This window comes from Carassius auratus, chromosome 37 (genome assembly GCF_003368295.1).
Source record: "Carassius auratus strain Wakin chromosome 37, ASM336829v1, whole genome shotgun sequence".
In the NCBI taxonomy this organism is placed as follows: Eukaryota; Metazoa; Chordata; class Actinopteri; order Cypriniformes; family Cyprinidae; genus Carassius; species Carassius auratus.
The window spans coordinates 15,007,011-15,028,405 of record NC_039279.1 but is presented as its reverse complement, the minus strand read 5'-3'; the positions used below and the strand labels follow the sequence as shown (position 1 = coordinate 15,028,405).

The 21,395-nt window shown below is 38.9% G+C and overlaps 1 protein-coding gene across 46 annotated transcripts in view; it reads right to left on the bottom strand.

Annotated features, from left to right (window-relative positions):
- The window catches only part of LOC113056336 (ankyrin-3-like), a 146,476-nt gene that overhangs the window by 16,296 nt on the left and 108,785 nt on the right, over positions 1 to 21,395 (bottom strand). For 24 of the 46 annotated variants that reach the window (XM_026223038.1, XM_026223029.1, XM_026223054.1 and 21 more), the window contains 14 exons: positions 21,350 to 21,394; positions 20,786 to 20,892; positions 19,799 to 19,831; positions 18,988 to 19,212; positions 13,597 to 13,751; positions 12,999 to 13,210; positions 10,902 to 11,109; positions 9,484 to 9,580; positions 9,104 to 9,332; positions 8,800 to 8,925; positions 8,403 to 8,525; positions 7,956 to 7,982; positions 7,308 to 7,389; positions 397 to 6,195 (listed from right to left, as the gene is read on the bottom strand). In XM_026223038.1, coding sequence (XP_026078823.1) covers positions 397 to 6,195; positions 7,308 to 7,389; positions 7,956 to 7,982; positions 8,403 to 8,525; positions 8,800 to 8,925; positions 9,104 to 9,332; positions 9,484 to 9,580; positions 10,902 to 11,109; positions 12,999 to 13,210; positions 13,597 to 13,751; positions 18,988 to 19,212; positions 19,799 to 19,831; positions 20,786 to 20,892; positions 21,350 to 21,394 — 7,468 coding nt within the window. Of the gene's footprint in view, positions 1 to 396; positions 6,196 to 7,307; positions 7,390 to 7,955; positions 7,983 to 8,402; positions 8,526 to 8,799; positions 8,926 to 9,103; positions 9,333 to 9,483; positions 9,581 to 10,901; positions 11,110 to 12,998; positions 13,211 to 13,596; positions 13,752 to 18,987; positions 19,213 to 19,798; positions 19,832 to 20,785; positions 20,893 to 21,349; position 21,395 lie in introns of those variants that run through there. The other 22 variants (XM_026223035.1, XM_026223040.1, XM_026223046.1 and 19 more) reach the window with 12 other exon arrangements.

Genomic DNA, 21,395 nt, shown 5'->3' with positions numbered 1-21,395 from the left:
TTCTGGAATTATTGGAAGTTTTCTGGAGGTATGTTTGTGGCTCTGTCCTCGATGAGTCAGTCCTTTGATTGTATTCTTGTCCTACTTGATGTTCAGTCTCTGGTGTTTGACTTTGAGAACTATCCGAGTCTACACAAACAAAATCTCTCCTCTCAATGTTGGAAGATTTGAGTCCTATTTTAAAAGAAGTACATAAAGAACTGACTTCTGAATAGGGGGGAGGCTCCATGTCATGAGATGTGTCAGAGTAGTCAGTGCATATCTGAATGATATTGTATGATATAACTGTGTTGTCCTCCATCTTAACTTGTGCTCTCTCAACTATCTGTGGATTTGAGGTGACTACATTTGGTTTTCTGACCCCATCCCTTATCCTCCCTCCAAATGAATGCTCACCGATCTGAAAAAATTGCAGCCTCTCTTCAACACAATCCCGCTTGCTCATGTCAATCGCACCACTGCGGGTCATCTCAAACATCTTCCCTTCGTGGAAGGGGAAAGGGTTTGGCTCGCTAGTTGGTGTGCTTTCATCAGTCGGGGTTCTTGCAGGAGTTGTGTCAGGGGTTGTTGCTGTAGACTTGTCATCTACTGCTAGCCCAAATGGCTTGGGCTCATCATCTTTAATTCTAGCGTCCACTACTTCATCTTCTCCTCCCTTGGTTGACCAAGGATCAAAGCCTTTTGTTGCAACAGTTTTAAAAGGAGTATTAAACTCCTCATCTAGCTTGTAACTAAAGTAAGTCTCTGACAATCTTTGATCAGATTGTTTTCCATCCTTTTCATTGTCCTCTCCATACTTTTGGTTTGAGGAATCAGTCTTAGCTTTGGTCTTTTTACAATCCTCAGTTGGCAATTCTTCATGAATTACTTCAAGTTTACTTTGGCAACGGTCACTTGGTCTAGACATATTATCCGATGCCCAAACATCCTTTCTGTTTTCATTGGGAAATCCAAATGGTTTGGCAGTAGGTTCACTTAAGCCGTCATCCTCATCTTGAAGTTCATATCCATCCAGAGAGTCAATCTCAGTGGCATCAGTGTCATGAGAGAACTCTGCAGTTGTCGCTAATGAGCAATCTGTTATGGACTGATCATTGCCATTTTGTTCATAATCATAATCATCTGCTTTTCCATTACCATTTGGCTCTGGGTCTTTATCATTCTCATTCTTGTCAGGTTTTTTTGATGGGCTTTTCTTCAAATCTATGTCCTCATCAATCTTAAAAGTATATTTCTTTATTGGAATAGGTTTGAAGACAGATTCCTCCTCACTTGAATCGCTATCATTAGCTCCTGGGGGCACAGGAGATGGAGGCTGGACTCTTATTATAGGTTCGGTAAGAAGATGTTTATCATGCGCCTCTTGGAGATTTACTTCCATCAATTCAGTCTCAGCCTCTGAGGAAGGAGTCGACCCTTTTTTCTCCGGCTGTGAGGAATCAGAATCCAAGGGAGGTGGAGGAGGGAACTCTATATATGCAACTCTTTTGTCTTTTGTCTCCTGGCCAGTTTTGTGTTCACTATTGGCCCCATTTTCCGGTCCAGATTCTTTCAAAAGAATCGCTTTATCTTGTTCACTATCTTCTGACTCCTCTGAAACCTCAGCTATTGGGCTTGCAATACCTGGCATAAATGCAATAAATGGATCAGGGGTTCTTGAGGTGAGATCATAGCTGACCTCTTCTGAGCTTGGTGTCTCTGGAGTCATAGGACTTTTGCCAGAGCTATCGATAAAAGAGAGCTGTTCTAAAGTGTCATCATCTGGGCTGCCTTGAGGAGATGCAGGCTGTTTCTGTTTAACTGCATAAATTGTTCGACTTTCTGAGCTAGCCATCTTTTTTAATGTCCCATTGGTTCCTCCCATATCTTTGTCAGACTGTTTCCCCACTTGAACACTTACATAGACTGGTAAAGTTTTAAGCCCTTTGAAACTTTCTCTTGTTGTAACAGTGGATATTTTTTCGACTGAACTAGTGTCACTTAGACCACTTGTTGTTCTACTTTCAGCAGAGACTTCTTCAGAGTTCTTTGTTGCACCTTCCTCTCTCTGTAACTCTGAACGCCCATGAACCCTTGGTTTGGTCAAGGTAGTGATGTGCGATGGGCTTTTTTCAGATAATTTAGTTAATGTGTCTTGATTTGCCCTCTTTGACTGATTATTGTCTGGGGAACCAGGGGATGTTCTCACAGGAATGTGAGATTCTGTCTTTTTCTTAAGGGTCTTTATCTGAAAGTCATTCCTAGTGATATTATCCTTAGATGAGGTAGCTGTTTTAACTGTGTCATTTTTAATGTCACTTTTTAAATACTGCTGCTCTTTGATATCATTAATTGCACTATTCCTGTCTGCAATATTTCCATCTTTCAAATTTTGAGAGCTCACTTGCGTTTTATCAAACTCTTGATCTTTCATTTTCTCATAAAGTGAGGCTCTTTTTACAGCAGTATCTGATGTGCTAGATTTTTCAGGTACGCATTTTTCACCCAGTTGCTTTGAGACAATAGTACTACTGATACTGGTACTTTTATCAGTTTCTGTTAGTTTTCTAGAAAGTGGGAGTGCTTCATCTGTGGAATCGGCTTTGGAGGGTTTTGAACCAGCAAAAATCTGATATACTGGTAATTTACTTTCTGGTAGTTTTTTAACTGGTTGTTTTGAATTTGTTAGAGGCACATTATGATCCTGTTTCTGTGCTTCTATTTCAAACTTTTGTCGAACAGAACTTACTCTAGAAGTCTTAACTGGCACTGGGGGGCTTACATCACCTGTCTTTGCCTGCTTAGGATCTTGGTGTTGTTGTGTCTTGTCCTCACAGACATGTGACAACACATGCCTCTCAGGACTGTTTGGCATACTTGCACTTTTCCTTTCATTTGTACAGCCAAACATCTTCTGTCTGCCTTTGTCCCATTCCTCAGCTGCACTCTTTTGCCTTTTCTCAGGGCTGCTGCACGTTGAGCTTGGCCCTGACCATGTCTCCCGTGATGATCTTGTTGGTTTCTTTTTCTCAGGGGACTTGAGCTCATCATTTAACTGTTCAGTTTTGTCCCTAAAAAACTGGGAAACCTCACTCAGTTTCTCCTCTGCCTCTTTAATGGTCCGATCTACTCTATCTTCATATATGAGTTTCTCTCTATTCCTGTCCTGCCTATCCTGGGTGAATCTCATCCAGACTGCATGTTTAGGGCTACCGGGTTCTGTGGTATAATGTAATACTGTAACTTTGTCATATTGCTCATCTTGTGGGGGATATTTACCTGATTTGTCTGATGTATTCCTTGCTGACTTTAATTTGGACTCCTTCCTGGGGCCAACTACTGTTTCTCCATATACGCCTTCTGCCCCTTGTAACTCAGTGGCTAAGCTATGTGCCTGGTCTGCCACTGAGTCCTCAGTATCAGAATGTGATATGTCTAATTTTTCTGAGAGCAACATTTTCTCAGCAAACCTGTATGACTCCCCTCTCATCTCTGATAGCTCGTCATCATGATACTCAATTGAATGCTGGCTTAGAAGTTTAAAAGCTTTATATGACTCATCTGCAGAAAGCTGAGATGAACTGGGATGAGACTCTCCCTCTTGAGAAACAGGGGTATTGACTCTGGACGTGTTTAAGAAGAATGGCACTGATTCCTCAGCTGTAAGTTCCTCCTCATCTTGAAGAACCTCATAATCACCATCAACCCTTTCAACGAGTTCCTTGAGACCTCGGTCACTCTTGCAAATAAACTCTGGATGCCTTTTAGTCTCTCTTATTATAACTTCTGTTGGGTCAATTGCGTTGCCCTTTTCTATGTGCACCTCAATAATTCTTTCAACTTGGGTTTTTTTGTCCTTTTCGAGGAACCGTGGGGACAATTCATCTCCTTTGATGGCATCTTGGCTAGCTTTGTGCTCAAATAAATTGGCTAATTCTTTGGAAGGGTCTCTTCCAGACTGAAAAGCTTTCATTATCTCTTGGACTGACATTGTTTCTTCAATCTTGTCAGAGCCAGCTTCTTTCAGTTGAGGTTTGTGGTAGACCATTCGCGTTGTAGTGGTGATATGAGTTTTTTCTTTGACGCATGCCAGTTCCTCCGAGCTGACTTTCATTTGCAAGGCCTTTACCTTATTTTTGATCGAGCTAAGTGCTGGCTCAGGCTCAACTGGAGGCTTCAAAGCTGCTGCTTCATCCATTACTGGCTCACAGACCTCATCAGGATGTTCATAGCTCCTGATAACGTGAAGAACCTCAGTTCTTGTTTCTGTTATGACAGGGGGAATAGGCACATCTGTAAAGGGGGGGGTTGGCCCTGTGCTCTCTGCACTTTGAGGAGCTGATGGGGTCTTTTCACTTCTGGTTTCAAAACCACTATCTGAGAGGGGACTCTTATCTTGTTCATGGGAAAAGTCATCAGGAGATTCCAGGATAGCATCTGTGCCACTAAAGGAGTCTGCTAATTTACTCAAGTCTTTCTCTGAGGGAGAGGTCCGCATACCTGTGGGTGGCATTTTGAGTTTGTGCTCTGGTTTCATGGTACGCTTCTGTTTTTCCTCCCCTTCCTTCTTTATTTCATCATATCTGCTCTTTACGTCAGCTATTTTTGAAAGGGAACTGGCACCAAGATCATTTGTTAAGTAATCCACCACTTTAGCTAGATTGAGATCTTTGTCCGGCACTGACTGTGGTCCAAAGGCAAAGGTTGGTTCAAATGTTGGCATGGATTGCAGGGCACTTTGTCGTGCCTCCTCAATTTCATCTTTGGAGAACTCTTCCCATTCATCATCTGAGGCCCTGTCTTTACTTGAGCTTTTGGCCTCACTCAGGACATCTTTTGTGAGAATATCACTAACTTTGACAAGGTCCTCTTTAACTTTCTCAACCAAACCAAAAGGCTCTTCATCCTCCATTTTGGACTCTTTAGAAACATGTGTGTGGAAACCTTTGGCTGCGGTCGAGGAGTCAGTTTGTAAGATTGCAGTCATTCTTATCAGATCTTCCTTCATATCTGCCACATCCTTAAGAATCTCTTGACTGGATGTCAATGTGGGTGCGGCAGCTGCTTTGAGGACTGTTGGGGAAATAAAAAGTGAGGGCTTTGAGGGTTTAATCCGTGATGTAGAGGACTGTGTTTGGGTGTGTGGCTGAGGTGTGATTGTTATTTTTTCTGGGAGTTTCTTCCCCTGTGGTTCAGGAACCACATTGATCACGGAGAATACTGGAACAGACATGGAACTAGACGATACTGATGTGGTGGTAGTGGCAGGTGCTCTAAGGGTATCATAAACAGAACTTGATAAATTTGATCTTAAAGGTGAAGATACAGATTTTAGCGCACTATAGCTTGACATTGAGCCAGCAGTAAGTGATTTCTCAACCTCACTGAAGGCTGCACCAACACTGGCCGTAGCTGCTTGCGTTGTGGCCTGTATCCGTTCGTGTAAGCTGTAAGCCCCTCCTGTAAACAGACGGGAAGATGCAGAGGAGGATGAGGGGTATTTCACTGGTGAAATGGATCCGTTTAACAGGAATGTTTCATTACTGGATACTGTAGGCTTAGCTGATGAAGAAAGCGATGACAGAATTGTACCCCTAGCTGTATCTGTGGTCGTTTTAATAGAGGACAAGCTTGTAATGTTTCGAATTGGAGAGGACACTGCTATACTTGTGGGAGCCAGGGTGGATTTGAATGATAAAGACGTGTATGTATTTGTTGTTGACTTTATAGAATCAGCTTGGGTCACTGTGGAGAAAGTTCTGTCTAGCATGGATCCAGGTGATGAAGTCAAGTTAGCTCTTGAGGACAATGAAGCAGCAAGACCCTTAATGGACACCGGATCTGTGCCAATTTTACCCGGCGAAGATAAGAGACTGGAGGAAATTTGAACTTGGTTTTGGGGTTGTTGAACCACAGTCTTTATTGGAGATGATCTAATGGGTGAGGTTATATCGCTAACTGATTTTGCAGGAGAAGCATTTGATGTTTCAAGGGTGGACTTAATTGGAGACACAGAGGAAATGGACCACACAGACTTTAGTGGCGAAGCAGACGGCGTGTTGGAAGGTGAACTGGAGATGGAACCCAGTCCACATTTTGTTTGCCCAGGGATGGTAATAGGAGCAGTCGACCATGCCTGGTAAGATCTTGTTGAAAAGACAGGTTTGTGAGGGTAACCAGCAGGCAGTGTTCTTGTTGTACTTCGTTCGACTGTTTCTTTAAACAGACAAATGAAAATCCAACATAAAGTCAACAAAAAATGGTGGAGAAACAGAGAGACCAGAAGGAAAAAATTGGTCAGTGGTGATTGTCTTATAAGGAGTAGAGCAGCAGTTTTATGATGTGAAATGGAATTGAAGTTGAGGATGGTGCCAAAATAAAGATAATCCAAAGAGATTCATGACCCAAGAAGGGTTCACAAAAGAAAAATTAAAGTGCACACACGCAAAAGTATGACAGAAAGGATCAACCACAAAACGTAAAATGGCAAGACAAATGCACAGGACGAGAGAAAACCAATATCACTTTTGACTTTTGATGTGCTAAATTTTCCTGTGACTGACTACCTTCATTGCTACAGTGCCTTTTATCTGTTTGGTTTAGAGAGAGAGAAAATAAAACCAGACCCTTCCCCAATTTGTGTATTTTTACAAAAACAGAAGACTCCAAAACAAAAAGCATCCTTGTTCCTATGCTACAGCAAAGCACTTTATGACAAATGCAGGATATATAGCTACGATTTAAAGTTAAAAATATTGTTCCCATCATGCAGATCTGAGAAACTTTAGTGACAGGCAATTCAGTGCAAACTGTGAAAGTACCCGAGAGAATCTACCTGTGAGTCTTCATGCATTTCCATCAAAAATGCATTAAATAATTATGCACAATCACAAAGCCAAAAGGAGCCAGACTGGTTGTAAACAGGAATTAAACAAAGGAAATGATTTTCTACTTTGATGCCATAGTGCATAAAGTTTGCATTAATAAGTCACTCAAAGTAAAATGTTATGAATGTTACAAAACAATATTCTTGCTAGAGTGGGTAAAAGTGAAAAAATAAATAAATAAATAGGGTAAATAATAACCCATAAGCACAGGGCAAGCACGGCACACCAACTGAAATACCAAATTTCACATGCAAACTAAACTTTAAAAAACAAAAACAGAAAACAAGCATGTGGACTCTGTTCATGTATGGTAAAAATGTGCAGATAAAACAATGTTAATATATCATAGATGGTCACAGCAAGTCACATGTTAGCTTTAATCACTCCCAAGAATTTGATTCTCAATATAAGTTGATACATTAGTGAAAACATCACACTCACTCGTTCCAGGCTCGGTCAGATAGCTGTAGCGCTTACGTAAGGCTAGAGATGCAAAGGTATGACGTCGTTCTGGCTTTTCACTCTGTAACAACAACAGAAAGAATCTTAAGTCCTCCCATTATAAAACCCTGCTTAAAGTTCAGCTATCTTTGTTATTGTTCTTTTCTTTCTGAAAAAGCATTATGACTATAATGAAGGAACACTGATTTGGAAGGTGTTTATAATTTTCTTTAAATTACTGTCCTCTTTAAATTGGGTTGGCCTATATAGTGGCCTATATAGTCTCTATTCACATCAAAGGAAATCAATGCTACATTGATTTCCTTTAATTCTTTTAAAGGAACTACGATTGACTGGGTCAGTGAGATCATAGGTTGTGGGGACCAGTACTTTTGTTACACAATATAAACGTAATATATTTTGTCCTATAAATTACATTTTAATATGCTTTGATATGATCCACTTAAGTTTGACAGTCTAGGCAACAGACCTTGGTGCATGGATAAGTAAAAAAATCAGCTTGCAGAAAGTTACAGCAGCATGCAGTATATGTATGTGTACCCAAATTAAAGCTGTCTTAAACGAACATATAACCCAGAGCTAAAGCAACTAGCACGCCACATGAAAATGAGGGGAGAGCACTATTACCTCTTCCTCAGGATCTGAATCCACATCCTTTTGGTTCCCAAGATGCATTGCAGAAACAGAGGGGATAACGCAATGAAGAGCAGGGGGAAAGAAACATCAGGATATGAAAAAGGCGACTGAGAGCACCCTAAGTGAAAGTTACCGCAAAGCCACAGTGAAGGAACATTAAGGAGTTAAAAATAAAAGGAAAAATAAAGCACAGAGCCACAACCACAGAAGCTGCTAAAATAAGCACAAGCCTGTGCACCTTCAGCCAAAGCAAGACCCAAATCAAAAGTGTGATTTGGGTCAGCCACAACAACAACTTGAAAGAAGCTTGAAACAGATAAAAGACACACTCAGGCAGTTTGAGCCAAGTTTGACCCTTCATGACTGGGAACACTGCTCTATCTTTCCTGAGTATGAAGATGGCATGATATGACGCAGATGATCATAGTTCACCCTTACCTTCTTGAGTCCTGGCAATGTGATGTTTAAATTGCAGATAGCAGTCTGAACCAGACCTTTGGAAGTTTTGGGCTCTGTGAGGAAGGACACGCGTCCACATGGATCTTGGCTGCTGTCTCTGACCTGAAGATGACAAACGAATGTTACTGGTAAAAATTTAGTCTTTAGGTCTGACTTGCTCAGAATTTGTTTCAGTTAGAAAATACACAAGAATGCTAAAGTGACAAGTCACAACATGTGAAGAGCTACAATTTTCTCATTACCTTCTGATAGCTCAGGGTCTGACAGAAATGTATGCTGATTTTAATAACAAAACATTATGGCAGGTAGAATGTATTACTAATGTGTCCAGTTGTCATGAAAAAGTGGAAATCGTTGGAAGTTAAAAATTATCTACCTTCACACAGAACGGGAGTCTGTTTTCTTTGAAAGCATAGAAGTTAAAAACCAGATGCTGTCCGCTTTTGGTAAGAGGGGCCAAATTGCCATAGCAGTCCACATAGATGGGCTTCCCCTCCAGCACCTTTAAAACAGCCAGCCGTGTCATGCAAACCACATTTTATAAAAATGATAATGTGCACAAATCCTAGTAAGATCTCATAAAATAAATAATTAGCATGGAACGTTATACATTACATCAGAATCTAGTGATAATAGCAACATAAAAAAAAAAAATGAAATAACTAAAACAGATAATGCACCTCAATGTCTTTGCTTCTGGCCACCTCCTCAAAGTTCTCCTGCTGTTCCAGGGTTTTGTCCACTTTATCGTCTGTCATACAGAAGCACCGCAGGCTGGACTCCACAGGGTCATTCATTTTAGCAAACACTACAAACTTGGCCATGTAGGGCACACAGATGAGCTCCCTGTAGAGCTGGGTGGCCAAACCTACAGCCTCTGGGATCTGATGGCAGTCTGCAAGCCAAAACCTGGACACAAATTTAACAGTCACAAAGATGAAAATGTGAGATATTGATAATACACCTTATAATTTTCTAGAATTAGATCTGAGATATTGAAAGTGGTTAAAAACAGGTAAGAGGATTTTATGAGAGAAAAGGTCATAAGTTGTTCTTGTACCTGGCAGAAACGTTTGTTGTGAAGGAAACACAGTCTTTCAAAAAAGTGAGAGGTGTAGTGCCAGTGATGTCCTCCCACTGAGCCGGTGATGTGCCACCTGTCACAAGAAGATTTATTCAAATAACTGTAACTGTTCTTGCCAGTCTAAAATTCACCTCCTTAATGAGACAAACAGAAATTCAACTTTCGACCAGCGATAAGTATGTTTTGTGCAAGCATGTTTCATGCATGTATCAAAGCTAAATTCAAACCATTTAGTTTTTGTTTCACGTATACATGACAACATTTTCAAAATGATTTGCGTTTAAACGTATCTGCGAAAATGGACAAAAACACTGTATTACGTATGCCAGGCCAATAGTTGTCACTGCCACCTTCTTAGTAAATGGCACCTGTAGGGAAGTGACGATTATATGTTATATATGATGCATCTCGGTTGTTGATTGTAATATTGGTGAAGTAAATCCACACATTGCTGAAGAAGCGTTAGCAAATTCTTGAGCAGCAACAACCACCATTGTTGTGTATGTTTTTTTCATGCTTGCCTTAAAAATTGACAAGTACTGCACATGTCGACATACCTAACACGTACAATGCACGTGCATGATGTCACCATTTTCAAAGGTTCCCAGTTTGGGTGTTTACATGGAAACGATAATGGTGGTGTTTTCAAAAACGTGCACTTTGAAACCCGCAAATGATTGCATTTGAACAACCCGGTTTAAAATCCGCCTTTTGCATTGACATACATAATTATAATTCAAAACATTATGTTAGCATGTGTTCATGTTTGTGCGGTTGTGTGTGTGTGTGCAGGGACATTGATGACTAAGGTCATAGTTTTTGCTATTTTGGGACCAGAATGTATTTTCAAAGCTTCAAAAAAATTCTAACTGACCCTCTGATGTCACATGGACTACTTTGATGATGTTTTTCTTACCTTTCTGGACATGGACAGTATACTGTACACACAGTTTCAATGGAGGGACTGAGAGCTCCCGGACTAAATCTAAAATATCTTAAACTGTGTTCTGGAGATAAACAGAGGTCTCACGGGTTTGGAACGACATGAGGGTGAGTTATTAATGACATAATTTAGATTTTTGGTGAATTAACCCTTTAAAAAGCTTGAGCATTAACAGTGGTGGACGACATAACTCCAGAACATGCTAAATAGATATACAGAGTGTTATCTTGTGTTGACGTGGACACTAAAATTTATATTTATAGTTATCGTTCTAGGTGTAAACAACCTTTTGGCTAACCCTAATTAGTCTATTTATGAAAATATTAAAAAAAGAGAAGTGATGATTGCAAACACCACTATAGTGAAACAGGAGCTTGATCAACTGTTAAAAGGATTCTATATTTCCTTAGATTTTATCATGCTCTTAATGATGTCTACAAGTCAATCTTACCAGTTATACTACAGAGCAGGCGCAGGCTTGGCGTGGGGTCTCCCTTGTAACCATTCACCACACCATCTCCAGAGAGCGGAGGCATGGGTATGGTCATGGTAATGGGCTTATGGAACTTCCTCCTGCGAGGCTCCACTGTCACTATAGGACTGAAGGTGGCACGATTTCCTATGAGCTTCTTCACAGTTTCATCCGGAACAGGCTGGGACTGTTAAAAGAAAGCCAGAACATTTAAGTGAAAAATCTACACAAAGAGCGTCATTAAAGTCTGTAGCATCAGCTAATGGAAAAATTATGTCTGCTTTCCAAATAATCCGTAATATATCCTATCCTAAACTCACACCACAGGTAGTGTTGTTAAGATTCAGAGTTCAGAGTTTTAGGGCCCGTTCACACCAAAACAATAACTATAAAGATAACCATTAGCATCCTGCAGAAAATATCTTCTGTTTATTCTAAGCGCACGCTTGTTAGCTGCTTTTAATTCTAATTTGGTGTCAATGCTTTTATCATTCATGAGCTGGAAAAAGTAAAAGCCATTCCAATGATATAGTTTTTCTGTGCCTTTATCATTATAGCTGTGGAGTGGACCATATAAACTATATCTTTATCGTTATCTTTATAGTTAACGTCCTTGGTGTGAAAAGGCCTTTAGACTTTTCAAAGAAATCAACATACAAATTGTTTATTTTACACTTTTAAAAAAGGAATTTTCTGAAAGGGCTTTTCACATTGATGCCTTAGAAATAGGGTTGCCAGGTTTATGCAACAAAACCCCATCCAATCGCTTCTCAAAACTAGCCCAAAACTAGCTCAGTTGCATTCAAAATCACATTCCAGGGGAAAACACACATTTTGGCGAGGTTCACCTCATAAAATTTGCATTCCAGGGGCTAAATATCACGTTATTGGGGTTGTTTTTCAACCCACGGACATGAAAAACAACCGCGGCAAGAGTGTTAAAGTAGCCCAATTTGGCAACACTGCTTAGAAGAAACATTTTTGGTTCCCCAAAGATCCTTTCAGTAAAAAGTTCATTGGTTCTCCTTCACTAATTTTTGCGTACAATTTTCTTATTTATACGCACATTTGAACTTCTCACGAGAACTTTCCGCCTAATTCACAACACGTGCATACGCACATGATCTTGTTCTTAAACTCGTTCTTCTGTTAGTGAATTTGGAGTCTTCTAAATGAGCGCCCGTGTGCACGAGGTCAGTAATTAGCATAATTCACGCCCAAACCAGCTCCATATAAGGGCTTTCCACAACGAGGCACTTGTACAGAGAACCTTTGCTATCGGAGGTGGAAGCCAGGAAAAATTATTTATTATTTAAAAGTGTATCCACTGGCATAACGGGCACAGGTAAAAAGGAAGCATGGGTTATAACACAGGCTTGGAGATAAGGTGGTGAGAGTGGTTGGTGATGTGGCTTATGTGTGGTTCCAGTGAGTTGCATAAATCAATGAGGACTTCTCTGGGCAACCTAAAGCGACTGAACAGTCATTCGTCACTCTCCGCGAACATATCTCCTTAGAGCGCGCGCCGCGATGTCTTCAAGCAGTACCAAGTGTGTCATGCCTCTAAACACAAGATGAGACACATTAATCACCGTTTATATAAGGATAGATCAGGTGATTGTTGTTTGGACCTCTAATATTTTATATATATATATATATATATATATATATATATATATATATATATATATATATATATATATATATATATATATATATATTTGGAACTGTAATTATAATTTATCAAAAACATCTAATTATATAGGGTTCTTAACACATGCTTATAAGGCCCCGGTTGTACATGATTATTGCGTACGTGTGGTATAAGTTGTTCTTGAATCTTTTCGTACATTTAGAATAAATTTTAGTACGAAAGTTTTTGATGAATCATGATTTATTCGTGAAAACGTCCGTAGGCACATTTCACGCAAAAATCTGTGCCTACGCATATTTAGTGAATGAGACCCATTATTTTTAAATCTTAAGTTAGGAGATAGAAGAAAGTATTCCATATTGTGAAAATAATTACACGCACACAAAAATTGCTAATTTGAAATTAGTTGGACCATTATTTACCTGCAGTCCAACTCTGATCTTCTTAGTGAGCGCACCCTCAGGGAAGGAAGCCTGTACCAGAGGAACTGTCAGGCTGGACAGTACTCCTCCCTCTGGACCCATCTGATTACTCTCCTGCTTGATCCGGGATACCACTGCAAAGTATTGTGGGAAGTCCTTTGTGATGATACGGCAGATACGCTTCTTTTCCAGATCTGCTGTGCTCTCAAGCTCTGTAGAGTACACAAATATTATATGAGTTTGATTTCAGGAAGCATTTTCCTTACATAGAAGTATACTGCAGGAGCAAACATAAAAATATGTTTTTAAGTATCTGGAAGGAAATATGAGTAGTGTTTGCATCATGATGCTACGGTCCTGCTGTGGTGATAAATCTGTTGCTATGTGGTTGTAATGATTGTGTAACCCAAATGTTCATTTAATTTCAACACATTTGTGTGTCACGTGCTGTCTCTGAAATGTTATTGTTTGTAAATACATAGGCATTACTGTATATCAGACATCCGTCAAGCATTAACCAACACTCACTAAGGGCTTGTTTGAATCTCATCCTGCACTAGCAAGGTCAGTAACATTGCAGATTTAATCATAATTTTACCTTCATCCATGCCATTGAGCAGCTCATAGAGGTCTTCAGATTTGCAGTCATAATGATGCTCTTTCCAGGTCTCACCGTTTTCGCTCCTGAGCATAATGAGCTCTCGCTCTTTCCCCCTCATGGACCCAAAATGAGGGATCTCCACAATCACAGGGCTGTGAAAACACATCGCAGGCCTTTATCAGTGGAACATCTGTGACTAATAAACACGAGACAAGGAGCCACACAGATGCTGATGATGACTTTAGTAAATAGCGATGAAGAACATTCATGGAACGTTAGTGCAAAAGAGGGGCACTTGGCAAATGCATCTGACAGATAAACACTACTGGTTTCCATTCTGAACCCACGGGGACAGATGCAGAAATGATTTTATCAATGTTTTAGTTTAGCTTAATGTTTATTTTACCAAGCGTCACTGCTTCATGCTTTGAAATTAAATCTTTCAAAAACCAAGGTAGGTGCAAAATAAAGATGCACAAAATTCTATTCTTAATCAGTAACATTGTTTTTTATTTTCAGTAAAATATCTAACAAGATAAATTCAGTTTTAGACAGCATAGCTTATAATATATATATATATATATATATATATATATATATATATATATATATATATATATATATATATATATATATATATATAATAAAGTTACGCTGTGACAGTTATGGTGAGTAATATTAAAATAGATGACTAGATTCTTTAATAAGGGGTCATATGATGCATTTTCAATTTTTCCTTTCTATTTGCAGTGTTACAAGCTCTTGGTGCATAAAGAAGATCTGAACATTTGCAAAGACTAAAGTCTCAAATCCAAAGAGATATTCTTTATAAAAGTTAAGACTCTGCCACGGCCCCCTAAAACGGCTCGTTTAAACACGCCCCCACATCTACGTCACTGTGTGGAAATATTTGCATAATGCCGCCCAAATGTTCAGGCAAAGAAAGAAGGCGTGGTTTCAGTAATCGCAGTAAGTGTTGAAGCAGCCATGTCAGGGAGATGCTGTGTGTTTCTAGGAGAAAGCAAAAGCACTTTATCTGGCCTTCAGAAAGTAGATGCATTTAGGAATCTTTAAGATTACTTACTACAGAACAGCAATGCATTTTATGCATTGAGAGAGAGAGAGAGAGAGAGAGAGAGAGAGAGAGAGAGAGTGACGGTCACACTTTGGAGTCTTAAACGACCGTGGCTTGTGTACTGCAAACACATATGAGCTTAATCACTGAACTGATAGTAAAACTAGGGACATTGTTAACTGTCTTTACATTTATTTTGAAAGCTGAAGCTCGTGATTATGGAAGGGGCATTATATTTCCAATGAGTGCTTTCAGTGTTCTGCCAATCACAAAGCACTGGGTCAGTTGGCCAATCAAAGCAGACTGCATTTGTCGGAAGGGCACAAAGGACCTACAATAGTGTACAGTATTTGAAAAACGTGTTCTTTGAACATTAAAGCATGTCAACATATTCTGTTACACCAAATACACAAAATAATTATCTTTAAAAAAAGCATCATATGACCCCTTTAAGAACAAGTCAAGGCTTAATAAGACAAAATTGTAAACTTAAAGCCCTTTTGAAACAAGCAAAACGCCTCGACAGAGCAACACCAATCATAAAATTAGGCAAAACAATTGCCAGTGGGATAAAATAATTTAAGAATTCTTAAAACAAGCACTACTGTATATCTAGCAACTGAAACTATGAATTGACCATAAAACTAATCAGAAATGCATATAACAAGATCAAGCATTAAGCACTCTTAGTGCAGCTTAAGATATTAGACGTTTGCAATGAACTTATTTCAAACATTATATCTAATAATATATTCTTATTTCACAGTGTCATTAATATTATATATGGCAAGAAATTGATGCAAGTTTCTTTTTTTTTCATATCCCATTGGCATGTTCTACTTTAGGAAACTCTTGCTATGCTTTCTATTTAATTGAGAGTTTTGCTTGTTTTAAGATGAGCATTTTCTGCAGTTTGGGCCAATTACTAATCAAGAATTCGTGAACGAAACTATTGAAAATTAAATGCGACCTGTTCTGGCCATTATTTTACAAACCCTATTCTAATGTGAAGTGATTAAATAGCTCAATTTACACAATGGATGAAAACAGTAACATCGGACAAACATGGAAAAATGGAAGAAAAAATTTAATGTGTAGACAGAGAAGGTACCATGGAAAAATTATCATGCCTGAAGGCCCCAGACTCAGACTGAGTAGAACTGTGAGTCAAACAGGGCACATTAGACACTAAATGGCCTAATCCAAATACATATAATCGGTTCAATAATATTCATAGAGTGACCCTTCCCTTAAATAAATACTGATACCTTCTCTACAACTAAAAGGTCAAATGAGACTCTCTTTTAGCATAAAAATGGCATCCATGCCTGCAGACACTCATGCTCACCAAGCACTGCATAACCAGCCCAAACAGCCAGTATGAGTTACTTTCAGTTATATGCACTGAAAGCTAAAAGGAAAAGGTGTAGATGAACGTAAAGAAGGAGACAAAGGAAAACATCAGCTATGGCGTCAATAAAAGTAGAAGTTGAAATCAACATGAAGTGCTGTGACTTCACTAAGCACACACTCCTACCCAGAAAATTTTGTTCCCCGTGGCCCGAGCTGCAGGATTCGGCTAATGTAGCTCTCGCCCTCGCTAAGAGGGGGGAGTTTTCGAGGTAGATGGAGTTTACTGAATTATTTCCATGCAGCATTTAGAGGAACAAAAAGGAGGAACAACTCATCATTCCTGCAGGATGGGAGACCAGGCCTGGAGTTTTAATGATTTAGTGAGCTATTTCTCACCCTGTTCCAAGTACAGCGGCTTGTTCCAAAACCTAGTGAGCTTTCTTGCATCTACTATGCATCAACAATGACATGAGTGAGTTATTTGGAACACTCACAGACAGCAACTCGTACACAGATAGCGCACAGGAGACTTGACAACTGATTTCAGCAGGGTTTGCCATTAGCCTGCTGCAAATTTAACAGCTTAGTACTCTAATAAACAGAAAACACAAATAATGGGTAAAACACTTTCTAATTAGTTTAGACTGTTTTTATTGATCCGTTTAGTACTGAATGAATTTTCTCTAGCTTTGTCCAATGTATTCTGGGATTGCATTCTTGAAGGAGAACAGAGCTCAGCAATCTCAGAAGGCAGCAATCTTTTACATTTTTTTATTTTTTGCACTACAGACAAAAAAACTAGGGGCGACTCCAAATAGTCGACGATTCAATTCTTCGATTCGTGGAGCCTGATTCCACTACCAATCTCCCAGTCGAATATTCGTGGGGTGTTATGATTATGCCATTTTGACTATATGTGAGCGCTCAAATGTCTGATTTCACATAGAACTTGCGGTTTTCTCACAATAAGTTAATATACAGCCTATTATGATAAAGCCATTAATAATTATCTGAAAATGAAAGAAGCTTCAAATTAATATTTTAAAGTTTGTGAATAAATCCAACCACCCCTATAGATTTGTTTCACTTTCTACAATCCGTGAGCGACAGAGGAGCATCTTGGTGTCAGGGATTTAAAACTTTACCAAGACTCAAATAGACACAGGCAGAGACTGGATTTTCTCGAACAGGTAGGGTTCAAGTGATTTCAAAGCATTTCATCCGGTGTATATATATCACGGATATATTATTTACCTGATATAAGATGCATTTGGTTTTGAGTCAAACGCTTCATTGTAGTACTACGGTGTATCTCTGGACTGTCACACACATACCATTGTAATGAGATCACCATTATATTAAAACGCTGTGAATGTTTAGAGTTTAGCTGCATTGTTTCTGCACATTGTTTTCCGTGAAGAACGCGTCCACAAAAGGAGTTCGCATTCAGAGCCCCGCAGATATGTTCATGTGCATTCGGGCTCTTTTTGCAGATAGCCTATAAGTTTTAATATTAACGTTATGTTGTATAAATAACGAAGCGTATTCTATATGAAATTACGAGTTTAATCCCATTGATTAAAAACTTGCTATCAAATGCTCACTTTACTGGTCATCTTCAGCGTGCGCAGCTCAAAACAGAAATGCAGAAAGATAATTTTATAATGAGAGCACTATTGTAAAAATTTGTGATTATTATGGTTTCGCCGACGTTAAGTGTTAACTATCTTTAAATAAAAACATTATTTACCCAGTTTGTATCTGCGAGGCATTGATGTGTTAACATCAGTAATTATGGCTGTCGAATGTCTGACTTGACTCAATGTATTTTGCCCCACCCCCAAACATATGATTCGACTATCAGTCGAATATCAGCAAGATTCGAAAATTCAGATTCGACTATGAAAATTCTTAGTTGGGGACACCCCTACAAAAAACATTTTATTTTACTTTATTTTAATTAATCTTTTTTTAACGTTGTCAATTTTATAATTTTCATTACAAAACATGTCTTCTTTCAGACTAATGCAAAGAAAAACACAATAAAATTCACATTTAAGTGTTTGTTATAGTACACTTTATCTATTGCATCTTTAAAATTAAACTACTCAAAAAAAATAAAAAAATCTCCACTTCAGCAGCACTTCCATACACCAGACGTTAAAGTTTTAGTCCAATATTCTTATACATTTAACATTTTATTTAAAAAAATATATGAATGAAATGTATATTGAAAGCATTTTCTGATTTATAGAGTGGGGAAAAAAATCCCAAATCCTCTCTGTAAAAATCCTTACAGTTGTGAACCTGGGGTTATCCAATGTATGGAAATTAATGACTAAATTAGAAAATGAATATTTTGCATATAATTTTTTTTTATTCAAAACAACTTTCTTAAAGGTATAGGTCACCCAAAAATGTAAATTGAAAAAAAAAATGTATTTACCCTCAAGCTGTTCCAAACCTGTATGAGTTTGTGTTTCTTCTGCCGAACACAAAATCAGACAGTTGATGGCAGCCATTGACTTCCATAGATATAATCATACTTACATAGTATTTTTACTATTTAATAATAATAAAAAAAATATTCAATTCACCAGGGGTGCCTGGCCTTAAAATTTTGTCTATGCAGGCAGCTCACTAAACTGTAGAACAAAGCCGATATGTGTCACTTTAAAACAAATGGTGGAGCTCTTTCAGCAGTCCTCAAGGTATTTACTAGGGAACTTTGACGACCTGCAGGATCCCATTGTAGGAAAGAGTTAAGGAAAGTGTAAAGTCAAGGTACTGTACACCGCTGAGTCAGTGTCACTTTCCAGGCACGGGCACGATAACAATTGTGGGCAAAGCCGCCCTTTGTCACTGCTGAAACACTTCACCGACACACACTACCAAACACAGATGGTTTTCATGTAAATGATAAGAAGTTGGAGTGAAATGGGCATGAAGGTGAAACCTACCCCAGAAACTGAGCCCCCGCTGGGCCCACCTCCACCAGCCGGCTCGCCAGCCCCTCTCCCTCCACCATGGGCGGCAGGGACGCCAGCTTGTGTCTCTTGACCAGACGGCAAGTGATACGTGTTGGCGCAGTGCACTTGCGGGGTGGGATGATGATGCGCATACCATTGTGACGACTTCCTCGCATGGAACCGCCGCGGGCATCCACCATGAAGCTCACCAAAAACCTGCGGGAGGAAAATGATCCAATAAGAGACGATAAAGAGTGATTCAGCATCTTACAGGCTCTCAGAGATGAGTTGTCCCATGCTGTGATAAAAACACATTCACAAACAAATTTCAGAGAGAAAATCAGAGAAGAAGAAGTGATCTGAGATCATCCCATGCACCTGGTGAGAAGTTAGTGAGGTAGAGAATATTGTTTGGATGTCGGTTACAGTTAGTTCACAGGAAAGGATCACAATTCAATTACACTGTTAAGGTGTCACAATGTAAATCTTTTATTATTAAGATCGATCTTCAGCAGTTTGTATTTGTATTGCTTAAACACCCATTGCTACTGAAACCATGATATTTTTCTATTTAAAATTTTTTTGTGTACAGTACATTTTAATAAAATGAATTAAAAACAATAAGCGACAATGATATACATGTGTACACTAGGTCTTATGGATTGTTTGGCTTATGATGTTATCAAATAGTGATCTATACTGATTTTGTCGGCCTGGGCTGCGTTTCTCTTGAAGTTGAGATGAGAACAGAAACAACACAAACACAGGGAGGAAAAACTGTGATCACATGATCAACCATCACCTGATGTCGTACTGAAGCAGTGAGGGAGAAAGGCTGCAAAGAAATACATGTGGAAATATGGAGAAAAAAAAGATCAAACGAAATGTACTAATGCTTTTTTTTTTGTCTCTATTATTATACATTGAAGAGAAGGAATGAATCTGGTAAAAAAAAAAAAAAAAAGACAACTGAGTCTTAAAACTGTTTCCAAAATTCAGAGAACTGTGTATTTGATTAGATAAGTACATTTTGATTCTGGTTATTCAATGAAGTCCACACATTTTAATGTGATCTTAAACCATTGAAATTCAAGAAGATAACTCAATTTGACACTTATGTGCTGTTATCACAAAAAGCCACCTCCCATACAGTGTGAGAAAAATAAATTGAGTTCTCTTTCGCATCTACCTCTGCTTGAATGGAAAAACACCCACAAAATCGTCAAAATATCATCGTGAGCACAGTTGGTTTTGTCTTAAGTGAATGTAAACACTTGAGAAAGAAAAGGCATGTGTCATAGGTCTTAAAGTGACAGCAGCCTAATATTCCTGCTGCTTTCAAAAGGCCACTTTTTGGAAACGTTTGCTCAGGCTGGTAAACACCTTTGAACCAGCACTGGTCTGTGGCGATTACATAATTCTGTTTAGTCAGTCGAAAACACTGGAGAGCTGTTTTACTGTAGAAACTGAAGTTGCCATTCTACATGAAACCAAAATTGACACTTTTATGTTGACACTCATATTTAATTCTATAAAACAGTTTGCTTTAAAGCAATCTATTGTATAAATGGCTATATAAATAAACATAATTTAAATGGACTTTAAATTTGAATTTAGCTGGTGCAAACATTTCCACATCCCTATGGTCAGATGCTTCAAACTTATTTTTACCCCTAAGCCAAGAACCAAAAGCAACCTTGTATTATCAGGGCCTTCAAACTTATGTTTAATGGTTTGTTCAAATCACTAACCCTAAGTATGAGAATAGTAATGGTAGTGTTGGCTTTACCCTGAATGGACGGGGCTGGAGACCAGGTTCACATTGTCCTGAGTGTCCGGCGTCCAGCTATAACGTCTCATTGAGTCTGCGTTGTAATCTTTTGCTAAAGCCAGGTGCTGAAACACAAAACAAGCTTGTTCAGAACTCAACATACTACTCATATTTCCATTCACTGCGGTTCTGTGGTGAACCACGGTAAACGGTCTGTGCTTTCACAGTCCTCTCATATGAGACTGAGACTCTGCTCTCTGCAGCTAACAGCTCAACCACACAATTATCCTCTCATCTTGTCGTTGATAAGGACAGTCACAATAAACAAAAAAACATGCAGGAGAATTATTTCTAGAAGGTGGAAGATAATGGGAGGAAAACCCCTGATGCAAGACCAAAACAACCGAAACAATGTGAAAAGCTAAGCTACGAAAAATTCAACAGATAGAGAATGAAAAGAATCTGTCCTGAAGAGCCGAACATAAAAGAACAGCAAATGAATCGTGTGGAGCAAAGCTCACGTTTGCTTGCATTGGGTTGTGGATTGAGAAACAATGCAGAATTCCTCAATGCATGTTATACCTTATAATGAGTCTCAACATGGTTGGGGATTTCTCTACAGACCCCC